Source organism: Piliocolobus tephrosceles, chromosome 3, assembly GCF_002776525.5.
Source record: "Piliocolobus tephrosceles isolate RC106 chromosome 3, ASM277652v3, whole genome shotgun sequence".
Classification (NCBI taxonomy): Eukaryota; Metazoa; Chordata; class Mammalia; order Primates; family Cercopithecidae; genus Piliocolobus; species Piliocolobus tephrosceles.
In genome coordinates, this window is record NC_045436.1 from 144,547,285 (window position 1) to 144,567,838 (window position 20,554).

The 20,554-nt window shown below is 38.8% G+C and overlaps 1 protein-coding gene across 20 annotated transcripts in view; it reads right to left on the reverse strand.

Moving 5' to 3' along the window:
* Nucleotides 1-20,554, reverse strand: part of LIMCH1 (LIM and calponin homology domains 1) — a 349,030-nt gene that overhangs the window by 26,262 nt on the left and 302,214 nt on the right. For 17 of the 20 annotated variants that reach the window (XM_023224619.2, XM_023224618.2, XM_023224614.2 and 14 more), the window contains 4 exons: nucleotides 12,196-12,286; nucleotides 10,657-10,820; nucleotides 7,267-7,372; nucleotides 1,995-2,035 (listed from right to left, as the gene is read on the reverse strand). In XM_023224619.2, the coding sequence (XP_023080387.1) occupies nucleotides 1,995-2,035; nucleotides 7,267-7,372; nucleotides 10,657-10,820; nucleotides 12,196-12,286 (402 nt within the window). Of the gene's footprint in view, nucleotides 1-1,994; nucleotides 2,036-2,775; nucleotides 2,851-7,266; nucleotides 7,373-10,656; nucleotides 10,821-12,195; nucleotides 12,287-20,554 lie in introns of all 20 variants that reach the window. The other 3 variants (XM_023224628.1, XM_023224617.2, XM_023224623.2) reach the window with 2 other exon arrangements.

Sequence of the window (20,554 nt, forward strand, 5' to 3'; positions counted from 1 at the left end):
ATGATGAGCCATTTACTATCAAAAGCACACGAAATTTTCAGAGGATTTACTTAAGTAGGCTAGTGATTTGTGTCTTTCTTATTCTATTTTTCCATAAACAAGAAAGGAGAATGTGTTTCTTTGGAATGCCCTTCCTCTCCACCCCTCCCCAGGGGGCATGAACAACTGACATCTTTGTTCCAAATGCAATTTAAAACGGAAAACTTCAGATCTGTGCCATGGATGCCAGCTCTGGGATCGTTCTGGGGTTCCCATCCATCATCAATGAACTCAGCTTCCCAGGAAACTCAGGATTCCCAGTATTGGCTTGGGAGTGAGCCTCCACAGATAGTCCCTAGTTTTGTAATGTGCGTTATGCAACAAGTGATGGATCCCTTCTCTGTTCTGCAGAGATACTTAGGACTCCCTAAGTGAGACAATTTGCCTATAGATAAGAATTGATATTGACTATGGTGGGCCTCTTGGTTTGGCTATTGGGAGTAGGGGAAGGATTCATTTACATATCAGCCACTGTGCTAGGGGCTTCTGAATAATTATTTCAATTAAGGCTCATAACAACTTCAAAAGAAAAGTACTGTCACCTTATTGTACAGTTAAGGAAGATGAGGTTCAGAGAAGTTATATAACACCTTCAGGGCTACACAGCTAGATCCAGAATCAAAGGTACAGTAGTGATTATGTGGCTGAGCTGGGGTTGCTCATGGGCAATGCCACAGTTGGTTGTGCCACAGAGAAAGTCTCCAAATCTAATGGAAATTCCAGAGGACGAATAAGGAGGACAGGCCTGAGATTAGAAACACCAGTTCAGATGCCATGCAGCAGCAAGGAATGTCCACAGCACCTTGTGTCTTATTTTAATTAACGAATGCTTTTTTATTTCATTAAAATACAAAATGGAAAGCAACAGTGTAGTTAATATTGGTCAAATACTGATTATGAGAAGGGGTACATAATCTGATTATGAGAAGGGGTACAAAAATGAGAGCTTGGGTCTCTTGGAGAGTTCAGGCAGGTCCTATCTGCCAACAATATACTATGTTCAAGTATTATCCTCATATTAAAAAATGAGGTACATTTTTTAAAATGTGTCTATAGAAATTGTCAGTTTTAATACTAATTCCTTCTATTCTATTCTATTCTATTCTATGAGATGGAGTCTCACTCTGTTGCCCAGGCTGCACTGCTGTGGTGTGATCTTGGCTCACTGCAACTCTTCCTCCTGGGTTGAAGCAATTCTCCTGCCTCAGCCTCCTGAGTAGCTGGGATTACAGGTGCCCGCCAGCATGCCCAACTATTTTTTGTATTTTTAGTAGAGACAGGGTTTCACCATGTTGGCCAGGTTGGTCTTGAACTCCTGACCTCAAGTGATCCACCTACCTTGGTCTCCCAAAGTGCTGGGATTACAGGTGTGAGCCACTATGCCCAGCCTGTTACATTCATTTTAATTGCCTCTTAGATTTTGTTTTCTTATCACTTATTTCCAAGCACAGTAACAATTCCATATAATGATAATCCATGTTTTTATACTTTACCCAATGGTGTTATATATGACTTATGACTTTTAATTATTCTCTAAAAATCAATTGTTTGGGTCTCAATTAGAGTCGAATACTTTTTTTTTTTTTTTTTTTTTTGAGATGAAGTTTCGCTCAGTCGCCCAGACTGGAGTCCAGTTGTGATCTCGGGTCACTGCAACCTCTGCCTCCTGGGTTCAAGCAATTCTCCTGCCTTGGCCTCCCAAGTAGCTGGGATTACAGGTGTGCACCACCACACCTGGCTAATTTTTGTATTTTTAGTAGAGATGGTGTTTCACCATGTCCATCAGCCTGATCTTGAAGGTCTGACCTCGTGATCTGCCCGCCTAACCCTCCCAAAGTGTTGGGATTACAGGCATGAGCCACTGCACCCGGTCTGAATACTCTTTAAGCCAATCAAATGTTATAAATTAAAATCACACTAACTCATAATCTTATTCCTTAAAATGAGTGACTTACAGGTGTTGTAACAGGTGACTTTTCACTGCTTGGAGAATCCACTGCGCAGAAAAAAAAAAAGAAAGAAAAAAGATATGAATGTGAGTATCTTCTAATTGTCTTTGTTTTTGACCTATCAGTTGAGTGTAGTTCCTACATCAGCTCTACACCAATTTTTTTGTGTGTGTGTCTTTGTGTTTGTGTTTGGTAAGCCAAGAACATCAGAAAATCATAATAAAGCAGACAGCCCCTGTAGCAGGTTGTACCCATCACCAAAGGAAGTTAAAACCGCTATCAAATGATTGATCACATCAATTAACACCAGGTACCAGACTACAGGAAGCAAAACCTGTTCCTATTAGTACTGATTCTTAGTGCACCTTGCATTCTGGCTTGACTAAGTAGTTCCCTCACTGGCATGGAGAAGTACCATACAAAGAGAGGCCTGATGTCACCCAGGAAGCAAACACAGTGACACAGTTAACAAGAGAACCATGATCAGTTTCCGGTAAATGCTTTTAATCTTTTTTGTTTTAAAAGGCAGGGGACTATCAAGAAAATGACAAATATTATTATTTCTCTGAATTCTTGAAATCAACAAAAAGTTGTGTGATTCTCTCCCCCAACCCACAATTTTAGCATAACTGGTAGTAATACCAAAGAACTAGCTCTTTGCTAACTGTGCGTAAGAAATAATTTTTTTCCCCAGAAATCAGAAATGAAGACAAATGCCAGACATCATTGATTGACCCAACATGGATTTTTGCACAAAAGAAATACAGCTACCCAGTATGCAGTTTACCTGACTGGGAGAAAAACTGGGATCGTCGCCAAGAGTTCTGAACTCTAAGCGGAACACTGGCAGTGCCAGGTGACTCTAGATCAGATGGCAGAACAAAACAAACAGAAAACCATGAAAACTAGGGTGAGAACTGAATAGAACCATGCTCTCAAATACGAAAGGGGATTTGGCTATAGTCAATACCAGAACTGAGAGTCAGTAAATCTACAGTACAAAATGTCTTAATAATACACAGATAAAACCTGAAGACACGGACAAAATCAACAGAACCAGGGCAGTTTATGCTATTGTTTGTCTTCTTTGGTGTTAGGTGAAATTTCATAGGGTCACACTTAATGGTGATAGAGTTAAAATGTTAAATCTCAAAATGATAGGATGATATACTATGCAAGAACAAAAATGTACAATTTGTATTGCTTTTCGGAGAACACTAGAAAAGTATAAAGGGCAGCAAAGATGGGTGGTTTAATGACTATTTCATATACATTACACTTCGTAAGTTTTTCGTATATATAAATAAAGGTTGTGTATATGCCTGTCTGTGGTGATTCATGGCAAGGATTTGCATCCTTAAACTCTGCTGTTCTCATCATTTTCAAGTCCCCCCCAAAAATCAGTTTTTAATGTGCACATATTTCACTGAAACATCAGTTTGAGATATCTTTCTGCTGATGAGAGGCAGTTAAGAAAATAAAATTTGTCACTTTCAAATGTATTTTATGAATGTTTTCAGGGCATTTAAAGACTGAATGCATGGGTATGTGTGTAAGGAAAACGTGTGGAACATCATTAGGGTCGACCAGCAGATCTTCAGTGACCTGTACGACCAGTCTATGAATGGATGACTTTATAGAAATGGGGAAGAGACTGCTTTCTGGATGAGAAAGTACTAGGTGTGGCTCCAGGATACCTGATCCTAACCCTAGAGTTCCACTGGACTTGATGCTTGACTTCAGATCAGTCTGTTAAATGGGTGCTGGGCAGAGACCTAGGCCTCCCCTATTTCCCCATCCCGATTGAAGACAAATCATGTATTTTAAGGTTACATTTATTAGATGTCTTTGGCTTCTTGAAAGATGGAAACTTTATAAACTTCAAGCAATTATTACTGTTATTTTCATATCAATCAATGGTATTTTTGGTGCACAATTTAAATAAATACTTGAAGCCACTGGTTTTCAGAGTGTGGTGAGATGTGCAGCTTGAGCATCACCTGGGAACCTGTAAGAAATGCAAATCTTCTGGCCCCAGTTTAGACCTACTCAATGAGACACCGTGAGAGTGGGCTCCAAGCCCTACAGGGACCCTGGCACACACCAGTGTTTGAGAACTGCAGTGGAAAACCGGATCTCCACAACATGAACACTCTTATTTTAAAGAAAGGATTCAAGAGTAGTTTATTCCTGCCTGGTGTCTTGCTCTATTCTTTTACTCTTCCTGCTGCTATTCTACGATTACTAGATTACATTATGAATCTAGTAATACCTTATTCTGGGCAGGTATTGAGCTAAACACTTTTTATGGATTCTCCCATTTGGTATTTCTAATATCCCTATGAGGTTATTACTGGTATTATTTCTAGTTTACAGGTGCTGATTAGAGATTAGGGGAAATCTGATGGGTACAGTCACATAGCTAAGAACTACACACATGAAAATCTGAACCCAGGCATTCTGTCTCCAGAGCATGCAGCTATAATTACAGTTTCCATGAATTGGGTAAAAGTATTGATATGGTTTGGCTATGTCCCCTCCCAAATCTTGAATCGTAGCTGCCAAAATTCCCATGTGTCATGGGAGGTACCTGGTGGGAGGTAATTGAATCATGAGGGCAGGTCTTTCTTGTGCTATTCTCGTGATAGTGAATAAGTCTCACGAGATCTGATGGTTTTATAAAGGGGAGTTTCCCTGCACAAGCTCTCTCTTTGCTGGCTGCCATGTAAGACGTCCCATTGCTCTTCCTTCATCTTCCACCATGACTGCGAGGCCTCTCTAGCCATGTGGAATTGTGTGTCAATGAAGCCTCTTTCCTTTATAAATTACCCAGTCTCAGGTATGTTTTTATCAGCAGCATGAAAACAAACTAATACAAGTATACAACTGGTGTACTCCAAATATAATTCTATCTTAAAGAATAAATTTTGAAATGTTTCAGTACTCTACTAAATTTTATTTTTTAATCATTCAACTTGGGTAAAGAATGAAGTAAAGTTTCTCAATTCAGCAGCACATTTTACAAAATCAAAAAGCCTCACAATAAGTAATGGAATGTGTAAATTTATAAGAAAACAAAACATGACTTTAAAATGGCTTAAAATATTTATTCCCTCTCTATACCACTTATCTACACAATTACAAAGTACTAGAAATAGGGCAGAATTAAAATTGGTCCAAATATGGCCATTTGCTGACCCAGTTGTGACACTTCATTTTTGTCAATTCCCTTCAGGACAGTAGGACTGACAAATTTAAGACAAATGCTTTGAAAACAGTATTGAACTTGTTTCCACATTATGAACCTAGTAACCATCAGTACATGTACCAGTTAATTATTCCCAAGAGTTCCCTGTTATGTAGATAAAGCCTAACTTATCTGCCAAACATCAATAATAACGGAAGCCAACTCAGATTCTGCCAGTGGCTGAAATAGCTGCCCACCCTTAAAAAGAAAAGTAAAATAAGCTAATACTACAAAATCCATTGGGGAAAGTCTATTAAAGAAGATAAACAAGAAACCCTACAGTTCTTGCCTCCTGAACTCTGGCTTTTTTTAAAAAAAAAATGTTTAGGCTGGGCGCAGTGGCTCACACCTGTAATCCCAGCACTTTGGGAGGTTAAGGCAGGCGGATCATGAAGTCAGGAGATGAGACTATCCTGGCTAACACGGTGAAACCCCATTTCTACTAAAAATACAAAAAATTTGCCGGGTGTGGTGGCAGGCGCCTGTAGTCCCAGCTACTTGGGAGGCTGAGGCAGGAGAATGGTGTGAACCGGGGAGGCGGAGCTTGCAGTGAGCCTAAATCGTGCCACTGCACTCCAGCCTGGGCGACAGAGCAAGACTCCCTCAAGAAAGGGAAGGGGAGGGAGGGGAGGAGGAAAGAAAAGAAAGAAAGAAAGAAAAAAAAAGAAATGAAAAAGAAAAGAAAAGAAAAAGAAAAAGAAAGACAGAAAGAAAGAAAGTAAGCTTAAATTTAAATTTTTTTTTGGTAGCATAAGCAACAAAGTCTTGCTGTGTTGCCCAGGCTGGTCTCAAACTCCTGGCCTCAAGTGCTCCTGCCTCGGCCTCCCAAAGTGTTGGGATTACAGGTGTGAGCCACTGCATCTGGCCCGTTTCCACATCCAGAGAGAGATCTCACAGCAGTAAAACTCAGTGGTCTAGTTGTTTTGAAGAAGAGTCCCTCTGGGTTGTGAATTCTCAGAACTCATCCTCCACTGTTCACATCCCTCAGGGCCCTTTCTGGTGGTCATGGGCACCTGGGATTCCCCCTAGGATAAAGGGATTCAAATTGGGTTCTTAAAGAATAAAGGGGTGAATTCACAACCCTAAATATGGTCTACACAGTACTTGGGGAATTTTCAGTGGTCAGCGCCATTTTAAGACTTTCTTATAAGGCCCTAAATGCCTATGTTTTTAGAAGCAACCCCTTCCCACATCATATCAAACACATTAAAATACATCCTCAGTATGTACGTGTTAAACATTTTTAAATCCTCAGTACTATGTATGTGTGTTACACATACACACATATGTTTCTTATATATACATATATATATAGCTACAAATAATTTTTGGAAAGATTAAAATGTTTGTCTATAACCTGTTTAACCTATGATGGTGAATGATTTCTCAATAATCATCATGAACCCAGGAATTATTATGGAGTAAAAAAAAAATGTTTTTTTCTCAAAATTATTGTCAAATTAAATGGTGATGACTAGAATTAACAGTGAAATAGACATAATATTAAACTTTTTATTAAACATATTAATTTCTGATTTTATGACTATCTTTATATTTTAGAGATAATAATTTTTTTTTTTTTTTGAGACAGAGTCTCACTCTGTCGCCCAGGCTGGAGTGCAGTGGCATGATCTCAGCTCACTGCAACCTCCGCCGCCTGGGTTCAAGCGATTCTCCTGCCTCAGCCTCCTGAGTAGCTGGGACTAAAGGCATGTGCCACCACGTCCAGCTAATTTTGATAATACCAAAATTTTAAAGCTCTAACACTTGTATAGGCACTATTGTGCCTATAGTGCCTGGCTGACCAAATGGCCTTGGCAGCTAGGGTTCCTGGTCTGCTAAAATGGAGAATCCAGCCCCAGCTTTCCATTCTAAAGTTATAAATTCAGCCATCACAGACTCTGGCAAATACGCTGGCTAAAGTAATACCAACATAAAGGACATAATCTTCCTTTAAATTAAGTAATAGTTTACTACAGATGGGCTCAGCAGAACATGTAGACCTAAAATAAAACGTGTCCTTCTCTTTACCTTGAGAATTGAGATTTGGCAAATGTAGTTGGTTGGTTTCCGGCATTTTGTCCAGAAATGGAAATGTCAGCGTTGCTTCTGGTTCTGGAGATTTTGGCTTTACCACCTGGACAATGGACAACAGGCATAAACATTACAATAACTGTCCATTAATAAACACACAGGGACATAAAATTTAAGGATCCATGGTTATAATAGAAGTCAATCAGTTCAAACATTTAACATTTCACTTTAACTTTAAACATTTAATTTTTTGTTTCTTTCCTAAAACGCTTCATCCTTCTCTACATTAATAGAAAGTCCATTTTTTAGATAAGTCAGACAAGAGCATAAAAATGTAATGATCACTTTTCTCCAAACCAGAAGACAATATTCCATCTTTGGAATTATACATCACTCTCTCTTATTTTCTTATGGAACAATCACAAATTCTCTTCACAGTACCACACAAAACTGAGTTTGTAATGTCAGGAAATTAGATGTTCCACATAAGATAATTAAAGCAAACCTTACTCCATAAGTGCTAAACATTAAAGTAATATTACTTTTCAATAGACATTATTCTAAAGACATTACATAACCACCCACAAATTTATGCAAAGCACATTAAAGACAGTATACTTTGCCTGTTGACAAAGAAGCATTATTATCAATAACCACTGTCGAACAGTGCCTTAGTATCTGATGCCCTTAGGGAACTCTTGAGGCATGTTAGACTACTTGTCACTACTTGTAAATAGTTGCAAAATTACAGACTTTAAAAACTCTTATGTTTGTTTTGTAAAATAGATTTTTCTTGTTATTGCTACTTAATTTTGTTTCTCCCTAATCTGAATGACCTTTAGTAGAAGCACCCTTCTGATTTGTTGCTTCTAATCAGCTGATTGCTGAAAGACCAGATTACTAAACTTACTAAAACAAAAATATCTAAAATAAGCATCGGTTGACACTGGGCGTAGGTCTGAATGAAGAGCGTGGCTGTATAAGTTTATGATTTTTAAGCTGCTCGCAGGACCTTCTCTGATTCACTCTTTGGATAGTGGCTTTGTTCCTGATAGATCAATGAAACGAGTGAGACCACAGAGCACTTGTTTCATTACACGTTGATCCCTAATTTGGTCCTCAGAATAATTTATGTTAGAATTTATCCTCCGAAGGATTTATTTTTCTTTATGAATAATATATTCAACTCTAAGAGAATCTTGAAGAAAACTAATCACCTCATTCTGCATTACAGAGGTCAACCAGGTGTCCAAATGAATGTTGGTGCTACACAGCAAATGATAAGGCCTAGTCTTCCCGAAGCTGACAACCCACCAATCATTAGCCTCAGAGCATTTCCTCATAGTGGAGGCTGGCAAAACCACATTTCAGTAATGCCTGCTTGTAAATGAAACAGTTAAGGGTCATCAGCAATGATCAAAATGACCGCTATGTAAAAAGATCGGCCTGTAAGCATGGGTGCTTTGTTGTAATCCTGCGTATTTTATTTTATGCTTAAAAAATATTCTGAGAATAATGTTTACTAGATGACCAAAAGGCAAACTGCACAAAAACACACACACAAACAAACTGAAGAAGTGAAAACAATTTTTTTTTTCCACAGTTGGGCAGGTGTGACTCTGGTGATCCACAGATGGACTCCAAGATGAGGTTGCACAGATGAGGCTGGCAATGACTACCTTTTACTTAGGGTATTCATTCTGTTCAAGTTAAATGTTTTTTACTTGCAATCATACAGATTTTTCCTTTCAGTTTAGATTTAAGTGGCAAAAGCAAGTAAATTTGGAAGGATAATAAATAATGGTTACTAGTCCAAAATAATGCGAAACCTACAAAAGTGGGAACTTCTGCCTGCCTCCCAACAATTCACCCCCAGTTTGGTTCCCCTTTCCAGATCTGTAGACCATTCTTTAATTATCTATAAAAATGAAGAATAGCTAGTGTCTGAAATATTGAAAATGCATCAAGGCAACAGGCATTTTAGAGGCTCTACCAAGGATACAGAATTCTCAGCTCCTTAGGACAGGGACTGCATCACGTTCACTGTTGACTATCCAGTACCTAGCACACGGCCAGGCATGACATAGTAGGTGCACAGCCAACACTTGTTGAGTAAATGATGAATAAACTGGAGCTACAAATTTAAGGTTACTTTAAGGTCAGATCCAAATTGAGGATTCCTTCTGGAAGGTGGGACACCACCACAGATAGTCTTTCAGTTGTGCCAGTCCATGGATTTCTGTCTTGGTGGCCCAATAAAAGTACCTGAGAGCTTTAAAAAACACAGATGCTTGGGCTCTGCCTCCAGAGATTCTAATTTGTTTGGTCCGGAATGGGCTTAGATTGTTTTGTTTGTTTGTTTTTGAGATGGGGTCTTGCTGTGTCGTCCAGGTTAGAGTGCAGTGGTATAATCACGGCTCACAGCAGCCTTGACCTCCTGGGCTAAGTGATCCTCCCACCTAAGCCTACAGAGTACCTGGAACTACAGGCGCTCACCACCACGCCTGGCTAATGCTTTTTTTTTGTAGAGATGAAGACTTTCTGGGTTGCCCAGCCTGCTCTTGAACTCCTGGGCTCAAGTGATCCTCCTGCCCCAGCCTCTCAAAATGCTGAGATTACAGTTGTGAGCCACCACGCCCAGCTAGCTTGGTACTTTTTAAATTCTCAAGATTAATCAAGGTTGAGAACAACTGCTGTAACTCATGAATATTTTTAGACTCTGTACCTGAAAACAAATCAAACTAATGTGTATGAGATCAGACTCTAAACAAGGAAGAAACTTTAATAAAAACAAGACTTTAAAACCTGTTATATCAGAATAATAATTTTCTAGGTTCCTTGTTATCCAAATCCAGTGGCATCGGAATTACCATTGCTAACAAATAGGTGATTATTGGAGAGAGACTAGCCAGTAAGCTGATGGGTTAAAAAGCAAATAAGCAAACACACACAGCAAACTAAAACCTAACTGCAAGGCTTTAAAACTTATATTACACCTTTCTACAAAGAACAGCCTGGCCAACATGGTGAAACCCTGTCTCTACTAAAAATATAAAAATTAGCCAGGTGTGGTGGTGGATGCCTATAGTCCCAGCTACTCGGGAGCCTGAGGCAGGAGAAACACTTGAACCCAGGAGGCAGAAGTTGCAGGGAGGCAGAAGTTGCAGTGAGCAGAGATCACGCCACTGCACTCCAGCCTGGGCCACAAAAGCAAAACTCCATCTCACAAAAAAAAGAAAAAGAAAAACTACACATTAAAGATAGGAAAAAAAGATGAGGGGAGAAAATAAATCTTCATTATTCACAACTGCCACAGCAACAGCTAGCTGTAATATGGGGCCATGTTAACTTGTGGGTTTAACTGCTTTCCTCCACTCTGCACTTCACCTTTTGTGACAGCACCAACTCCACTTTTCCACTCATTTCATTTTCTGGTTTCTTCTGGTCTTTTTCTTCTGGCACATCGTTCTTCAGCTGGGGGCTGGAGGGAAATTCCACAAAGGCCACAGTCGGGCTGCATCGAGTCACAGTTGTTGTAAAATGCTGTGGTTCTGCAATGGAATTACATCCAGAAACAGAGAAGGAAAAGAAAATCAAATAACTATAGGGCCATTCACTCTGCAATGCCATGAATATGACATTGCCATGATACAGACATTCAGTCCATATCCCGTCCTGGCAATATAAGCTGGACGACAGTGTGTTGAGAGGTATAAAAGAGCCTAAGATGCTGGAATTCCCAAAGCTCTTTCATGGTATTGAACAACAAGCAATATAAAACATGTCCTATAACCACACTATGAAGAACTTAAGTTTTTAGTAAGGGTCATGGTTTACATCTGACAAAAGGGTCATGGTTTACACTACATGAAACAGAAAGCTGACATGAAATATATAATGATTATGACAGCTGGGCTGGTTGAGAGAACATCTACAGGTAGTTTCTATCCCAGTGAATGAGCAGCAACCTGATGCTTCCTTTTTCTGTATTTCAACACTCCATTTTAACATGAGAATTTCTTAATTGAAATGTGTTATGGATTGTGGGGTATATGTATTATTGCAATGAAAATAAAGTGTTCTCTGATACTTAAAGAAGAATTAGGTTCACTTTAGAAGGGGTGAGAAAGTCACTACCTAAGGGGGCATATCAAAATGTGAAGGCACAATCTAGTTTGAAACAGTATACGCTATTATTTTAAGTGATATTTAATTTATTTTAAAATGTCACTTAAAAATAATTTGGTAATTAACGAATTATTTTTCTCAAGTGGTAAACACTTGAGAAAGGCCTTATAAAAGTAATGATTTGGTATTGGAAGAGGATGAGAGGTTTTATGGTTTATCAAAAGAAGAAATGTGTTAAACATATTGATAAGGCTGCAAAAAATATTGAGGAACAAGACTTTCGGGAACAGGGGTCTCCTTGCTAAAACAATGAATACAGTATATTATACTCACTGTCCAGATTCATGGCACTATTTTATTCTTTTTAAACTATATGTGAGCATTATCATTTCAGCATCTATTTTTATGTTTTTGATCTCTCGCTTATCTGTTGCTGTTACTGTGTGTCAAAATCTTACCCTCAATTTTTAGCATAATTTATATAGGATAACACAATATTCTTCATGATTATAGAGATAAATATTTAAGAAACAAAATAAAACTGGGTAGCTTTAAGAAAAGCCATGGGCTCATATTTTCAGAGCAACATTAACCATATGGGCAGAACTTCCCCAGGAAGCCTCTAGGTGGCAGCACAACCACATCACTCCTAGAGTCTAATTACTACCTTTCTGTGGCTCAGTAAGAAAATTCTTGGCTATTTCCATTACATCTTAAGAGTTATCATGATTGGCTATTTCCATTACATCTTAAGAGTTATCATGATTTGCCTTAAAACTAGTCTCTTATGAAACAAACCTGATGAGGCAAGTTCTATATTCCCTTTTCTTGGTTTTCCCCCATCATTCTCGTCCTCTTGACTATTTGGTTCCGTTTTCTCAGTGGTTGCCTGAAAAAGAGATTTTTTCCCCCTTGAATAAATTATTCCTTTAAAGGTTCTAAAAATTAGTTTTTAAGCAGTAATTTTTAGGCCAACAAAGTGGTTTGCTCATATAAATTCCCTCTTCTACTTCCCAGGCAGGTTCATGGTGACAGCCTGGGCTGGCTGGAGGGAGACATTCTACGGAGAACAGGACACCCATGTGGTTCACTATCTCCCCAAACCTCCTATGACTGCCTCGGATGTACATCCCACATTTTCTTTTCTTTCACCACCAAAAGTTCAAAATCATGGCTCTCCCCCACTTGTTCCTAAATACCTTTCAAGCTGGCTTAGGGTCATAACACCAGTGAAGTCTTTTTGTCTTTTGTGGCCTGTCTTGGCATAGTTACCTGTGGCCCTTAGCACTGTGGATTTTAGTCTAAAGTTCTCATCCTTCCTGGGCTCCCAGTGAATCTCTATTACTGGAGTTCTAATTCATTCTCTCCTTTTCCCTCTCCTCCCCACTCTCAGCCTACTCTTCTCTCATTGGTTCTTTTTCCTTTTCATCAAAATATGGGTCATTCCGAAAGATTTCAACTGGACCCTGTTTTCCTCTACCTGTGCTGAACCACCCTCAAATATATAAATTATTCCCATGGATTCACCATTACATTCTCTGTGCATAACTCATATTTTCATCTTCAGCTGTGAGAGTCCATCAGAGCTTTGGTTTCACCTCTAGGGTCAATGGCCTTCTCCTCCAAATTTGACAATTTCTGTTTATAGCAGCAGTTCTTCCCATCACATAAACTTTGAAGTGATCTTTGACTCATACCTCGTGAATAGTCATCCTTTGCCAACTCCTACTAAGTTTCGAACATACTAGTGCTCACACCCATCACTTCCTTTCTGTTTCTATGGCTGGGAATCCAGGTTTGCCTTTCCTCCTTGTTCTCCACTAAGAAGTCTCTGTGATTTGGACCTCACTGTCTAATCCACTTGGCACATCACTGTCATGTTCATCTCCATGGCACCTCCAGTTATTACTCTAATGCTTGTGTTCCTCTCTCTCAGTAGTACCTCAGTTGTGTCAGTTTTATGCTTGATGGAATTTATAACAGTAAAAATAATTGGAACAACTTAAATACCCAATAATTGGGGAATGATTGAATGAATTACTGCATGTCCATAAAGGCAATATAATCATGAAAAAAAGATGTTGAATAATAGTTAATGATATGTGAAAATACTGTCCAATGATACGAAATGTAAACTGTATATATAGTTTGATCCTTACATGTATAAGATTATATACATGCCTATACATAAACATATAGGAAAAAAGAAAATATCAAAATGTTAATTGTAATTATTTTTAATATGCGTAAATTTTGGGTGACTTTTCCTTCTCTTTACATGTATTTTATATATTCCAAAATGTTCTATAATGACTATGTATTATTTCTGTAATTGTAAAACAAAATCAATGTAATTTTACATTGTCTTTCACTGGGAGCCAATTGACTCTAGAACAAAGTCCAAAATTATCCTGCTATTACAATATTTGCTTAGTAAAAATAAATAAAATGTTAAATTAAATACTAGCTAGATTATATTTTGACAATTAAAGAGAGCAAGTTAATGACTACTGCATTTTTTGGTAGAAGTTTCTTGTAAAAAGCTAAAGTTAAATTTTAAAGTGTGTATGAAATATTGCATACATTTTAAAAGGTTTTAAGATAAAGGTTAAAGTTGATTTCAGAAAAGGGATTACTAAATAATTCATATAATATCCCCATGGGTGCTCAAGAACTATGAATTTATTCATCTCTCATAAGTATATATATTTTATCCATAAATCAAATTTTGCCTCTCACAATGAAATTTAAAGTTAATGCATTGGTGGAAACCATCACTGAATTCTCTAAAAACAAAAAATTTTAAACAACAAAACTTTCAAGTTTCTAAAAGGTTTTACAACAGCATCTAGTGGCAAAATGTGAGTTTTCTTTGGAGGATGGGGTAGTTTTGAAATCCTCATAATTAGATGGGCGTTTTCTAATGATGGACAGTCATGTATCAATTCTGGAAGAACATAATATTAGGTTAAAATGCACTTTTAAAACCCTAGGCAGGAAATATGCATCACCTTGGTATTATTTAATGGATTTTGTAATATTTTCATATATCAATAAGTCTGGTTTGAATCCCTGCAAGAGAATTAAATGAGTGAAAACAGTTAACTGGTCTCTTTTGTTATATTTAGGTTATGGTACATGTGTATGTTTATATTGTTTACTATATGAACCACCAACATGGTAGTAGGATTTGAAGATCAACCAGTTTAGCATTGCAAAAGAATAAGTTGGGTTTTATAATTTAAAGTGCTCTCCCACACATGTAGAAATATTAATACATGATGGCATTTTTGTTTTATGATGTCTATATAGAAAATACTGGCAGAAATACTGAGTTTTAGCTTTCCCTTCCCCACAAATGGATTACATTATAGAAAACTATCTGAGACCGGGAAACAAATTTGCAGTTAAATATTGATGAATGAGCCTCTTGAGAACACTGGTGTTTCCAAATACTATAAACAAAATAAATAACTGCACAACAGGGCCAACGTCTCACCAGACCAAAAATGAACAAAGAAATGAACATATTTTATTAAATCTAAAATGCCATCAATTTTAAGTTGTATTACTTTAGGTACTACTAAGAAAGAAAACACATCATCTGTTAAATATGCTGCACTATTGATTATAAGACAGATCCTGATTTAGAGATGTTAAAATGTGAAAAGTGTGCCACTTAGAATCATGAAATAAGACAATTCATGAAGCCCTATAGACCTGATATGTGATGCAAAGGGGACGGGGTGCTCAAGCATTAACTACTTTACTAAGGCTTATTGTACCAGCGCACCACATTCCAGCAATGTTTTACCACTTATGCGTGCCGGAGAACTTCTACTTTCAAGAATTCTCACATTTCTCAAGGCATTTCTGTATGGCTCAGCACTCAAACACTAAACTCCAGATAACCCAATTTATCTTACCTTAAAAGGATGCTTTAAAGGTTACATCCTGACATTTGATATGGTAAATTGATAGTAGCAACAGCAGAAACTGCAATCAATATTTACTCACTTGCCACGTGTCAGTGCTGTTGGGCCTTTCATAAGAATCATCTCACATAATTCTCAGAGCAAGCTTAGGAGGTAGGTGCCAATATGATTTCCTTTATACAAGTAAAGAAACTGAGGCCCAGGAGGTTAAGCAACTTACCGAGGGTCATACTGCCAGAAGGCAGGGGAGGTGGGAACCCTGCCTGTGCTGGTGATCTCAATGCTCCACCGTCTGGGCTTAGAGTCATACCCCCTCCAGTATTTAGAGGTTTTGATCCATGAGAGGCAATCTATCACCTGAGAGTCTTGTTTATTGCTGAAGTGATTCAAACTGCTTTTTCCATTCCCTTTCTTTCCTCTACCTCCCACTCATTTATTCTGCAAAAGATTAGAACTCTCCTGGAATCTCTCCTCTTCCTACGGCTCCTGGAGACCCAACTGCCCCCGGCCATCAGCTCATCTCAGGGATTTCTGTTCAGTCCAGGTTCTGAGGGATTAGGAGCCAGATGCGTAATCCTTGTTAAGTAAATAAATATTATGCATTATTTATGGAATGTATACTCTGGCTTAGTTTAAATGTATGCTAGTCATCAAAATCTGGCTACTGCTAGCAAAATATTCAGATAAAGTAAGAGAAAAAGCAAGCAATTTGAATAACAGGAACTCATTTAAAAATACTTTATACACACTGAGAAAAAGAAGAATATACACTTTCTAAAAATCTTGCATTAATTTCAGAGTGGCTGAGTAAAGGTAGTTGATGGTTTCTCCAGTTTTCTGTATTCTGCAATGTATATAGGCTATCTGTAATCAAGGGAAATCCCCAAAGCCAGGTTAATTAACTTATGTCTGGATACTCCATCCTGAAGGCTTATTACTTTTGTACTCACATCATTACTTCAAAGGAAATGAGTTCAAAGTTGGCAGTGATACACTCAGAGGTTTGCTTCAAACAAACCCGCCTTGCTGGAAAAATGTGTTTTCTGACCTGTATTTTTCTTTGGTTACAGCTCAACAGAGGAGAGCCCTTCCCTTCTCTAATTGGTAACACTTTCTCAAGAATGAAAACAAGTAAATAAAAACAGATCCCTGGATGTGAATGAATGAGAGCACAGAAAGGTTGCATGGGACTCAGCCAGGAGCTGGCTTCCCCTTAACCGAGAACGCGATCCAAACTGCCCGGGTGCCAGACTCAGCCCTGGGGCCTCAGGTGGGAGGTGGCAGTTTCCTGGCTTGAGAGAGACACGGTCTAGCCCAAAGCCTACCTGGCATCTGGCTGCTTATTTTAACTAGGATCTTGGTGGTGGACTGGCCCAGAGAACGACACTGGAAGATGTACTAGAAATGTGAAGCAGGAGGGCAAGTACCCTCCTGAGACTGAGGACCTGGCTGCTGGGCCTGTCTCTAGCATGGAGTTGCTGGTAAGCTCGGACTGATCATTTAACCTCTATGGGTTGGAACAAATGATGTCCAATGTCCTTTCCTGAGCAACGGTTCTGTGACTCTGAGTGATTTCCTGGCTCTTGTCTTGAATAGCTTATCTGGACACAAGCCTGGAAAGTCAGTCTATTTATGCTCTGGCACTGCGGTGCCAGACCCAGGTGCCACATATGCTGTGCATGGATTTCTCTTTTCACTTTTATACCTCCAAATATCTACTGCCACTGGAAGACAGAGAATCTATATGGAGAATCAGGTTCTCCATGTCTTACACCTTTTTTTTTTTTTTTTTTTTTTTTTTGTACTAAACTTTTCAAATTTAAAAAAAAATGAGGTTTTGATCCAGGTAACTGGATAAGTCGGCCAGGTTAATTTTTTATTTTCTCTGATGTATGCTTTCTTGAAATCTGTAAATGCATCTGTATCTAAATCTCTTTAATGACTTAAAAATCATTAAATCTAGCAATCTTACAACTACTTCTAGATGGAGAAAACCAGTTTCTAAAGAAATGTTTATTGACATTTGCCATCTAAAAGGAATTTGCAGTTGGTCTCAGCTGTAAGAAAAACAGCACCTACTCAAATGCCTTCACCCTGCTCTCACTGCAAAATGCAATGTTTCAAGAAAGATCCGATTGTCTGTTTTCCTGGAACAGAAAACATAAGTACTGAATTTTCAAGAGGAAGACCTAGAGCTTTTTCAAAATGGGAAAAACAGACCTACCTTGTGACTTAGTTTGAGAAAAGCAGATGAAGTAGTTTAGATACCCAATAGGTGAGTTTGGCCCTTGGTCAATGAGGGAAAATTGCCACGAACCTGGTGGGATGGTGCTGACTAGGAGGGAGAACAAGGGCTGCGTCATTTGAGATGAGCTGATGAGAGAGATCCGATGAACAGGCATGGAAGGGAGTGACACAGGCATAGATGGGTGGGAGTCTTAGGGGTTTAGGTGGCAGGAGGGGGCCAGAACTGGAAAGGAGGGAACAATAGGAAAGGCAAAAAGAGCTGCAGGAAGTGCCGGGCATGGTGGCTCATGCCTGTAATCCCAGCACTTAGGGAGGAAGAGGTAAGAGAATCGCTTGAGCCCCAGAGAATTGCTTGAGACCTGCTTGGGCAATATAGTGAGACCCCATTCTCTACAAAAGGTGGGGAAAAGACAAAAAAAAAAAAAAAAAAAAGAGCTGCAGGAAAAATCACGTAAGAGTCTGCAAGGACAACTGTCTTCTAGAAAAAGCTGCCCACATCTGTATGTTTTTTAGAGAATTACAATTGGAACAACAAGTTGAGTTAGAAGATTACAAGGAATTAATCTCATTTGTATGAAATTCACAGCTGTTCAAGATGGTAATTTTGACCATCTTACTTTAATCCAAAAAACTTCATACTGATTGCCTTTATGGGCTTCTGCAAAATATATTAAATATTACAACTTCCTTACTCCCACTTGTTGTATGACAATATTAAAGATAGCTGAGTGGCACCTGTGGTCTCTGAGTCACCCTGACAGTGTGCTAAGTGCTCTACAGACATGAATTCTCACAATGACCATCTGATGTCTATGCTATTATATTATACTTCTTTTTAAATATAAATTAAGGCTCAGACAGTTTGACTTGTTCAGGTGGAGTCTGACCTTTGATCTAGTGTGTGAAGTATTTTAGGTATTTTTGAAAAGGGTCATTTTGGTGCCACTGAGGAAAGAAGAGCTTCAGATACAAATGTGACTGACAGGGAATCAAGACAACACTGGAATAGCTTTGGGGGAGACATACATAAAAATATCTTTCTGTAGGCCACTAAACACAGGATATATTAGCCCTCAGATTAGAAGACCTTCTAAACTATTTTACAGTCCTTTATTTCTAGGAGTCTGCTTGTGTGCTATAACACGATTTTCTTACAGAAGCCAGTGTTTTTAAATGAAAAAAAAAAAGTGAGAGGTTTCCACTGGTCCTTTAACAGAGACGCTGAAATGAACAAAACCCCCGAAATATCTCAGGAATAATTAGGGGCGAGGGGACGGGGTGGCCACAGGAGGACCTGATCCCTCTGCCTGGAATATACAGCACACTCATCACCTCTTATCCTTCTTGGGGTCCTCTGGTGGGCTCCTCACCACTGTCCATGCCTTTGATCCTGCTCTTCCTGGTGTGCAGAATAGCCCCTCCTCCACTTCAACACAAATCCCACACTTACTGTCAAGTTTCAAAATCCACATCCACACAAAACCTTCCCAGACTAAACCCAGCCTACAAGGATCTTGCCTGTTCTTTGCAATCTTCTATTCCTCTGGTTTTCTTACTCCACCATCTAGTGCAGATGTTCCATGACTTATGATAAGGTTACATTCCAATAAACTGTTGTAAATTGAAAATATCGTTAAGTCAAAGATGTACTGAACATACCTAACTTACCAAACATCATAGTTTAGCCTAGCCTACCTTAAACATGCTCAGAACTCTTACATTCACGGTTGGGCAAAATCATCTGGAGATCCAGCGCACTACAGAGTATCGGTTGTTTACCCTCGTGATCTCGTGGCTGACTGGGAGCTGGGGCCCACTCACAACCACGCCCAGCATCATGAGAGTGTCTTACTGCATATTACTAGCCCAGAAAAGATCAAAATTCAAAATTTGAAGTACAGTTGCTATTTAACGTATATTGCCTTTGCACCATCATAGGGTTGAAAAATTGTAAGTTGAACCATCCTAAGTCAGAGTCCCTCTGGATTTAATTCTACGTTGTTCTGTATACTTTTCTAGTGGCTTTATGAGCATTTTTTTCCTAGCAAGTTTAGAAGTTTATTCTTCTATTTCAAAAAACAGGTAATACAGTAGGTCCTTAATTCATATTTACCAGTTAACAGGTGCCCATCTGCAAGGTAATTGCTATCACAATCTTATTTCCATAAAGGTGATTCGACTGAAGATGACTGGGAATTATCTGGCATGAGGAGGTACAGACAAAACATTTTTTGAAATTCCCAACTTAATTTAGGACCTAGTTCTAAAGCAGGAAAGTGGCAGTCCCAAGAGTTTCAAATGAGAAAGATGAGGTAGAAGGAAACTGAAGAGATAACATGACATCATCCATAGTGCCTATCCCGGGCCCAGACGCTGATGTTCCGCACGAGACCTTCCCCCAGCAGGTCTCAGCCGCCCTTCTCTGTTGTTCTCCCTCCATTCCTGAATTCATGCTCCTGCCTACTGCCGCTGTTGTGCCCTTTGAACAGTTCTAGCTCACCCTAAAGGAATTGTGACATTTTACTGGTGGGTGAAGCTACTCCTCTGTAGAGAGTATATCTGTTGGGAATGCAGTTTTTGGAAGAAAGACACTATTTAAAAAGAACACTAATCTTTTGACAGCCCCACAGAATCAGGCAAGTGAATTAGAAACAGAAAATGAAGTCCGAGCTGGTATCAATCTCTGGGAGGCCCTGAAGTGCAGCCTCCTGTTTTAAGTTGGTCACCATATTTTGCCATGACCAATTAATTCCTTTTTTAAATTTTATTTTAACAGGAGTATACTGGCTGTAACACAGTCAAGAAATGCTTTGCTTGGAATCATGCAGAAAGAAGTAAAATGAGGAGTAGGTTTACTGGAGAAGTGATTCTTTTAAAATGATTCTTGGGATAACACACTCTGAATGGAAAACTTGTGGTGTCCTAAGTTGCATGTGAGTATGATGAGTGTTTTAGTAATATGCCACAGTCCTATG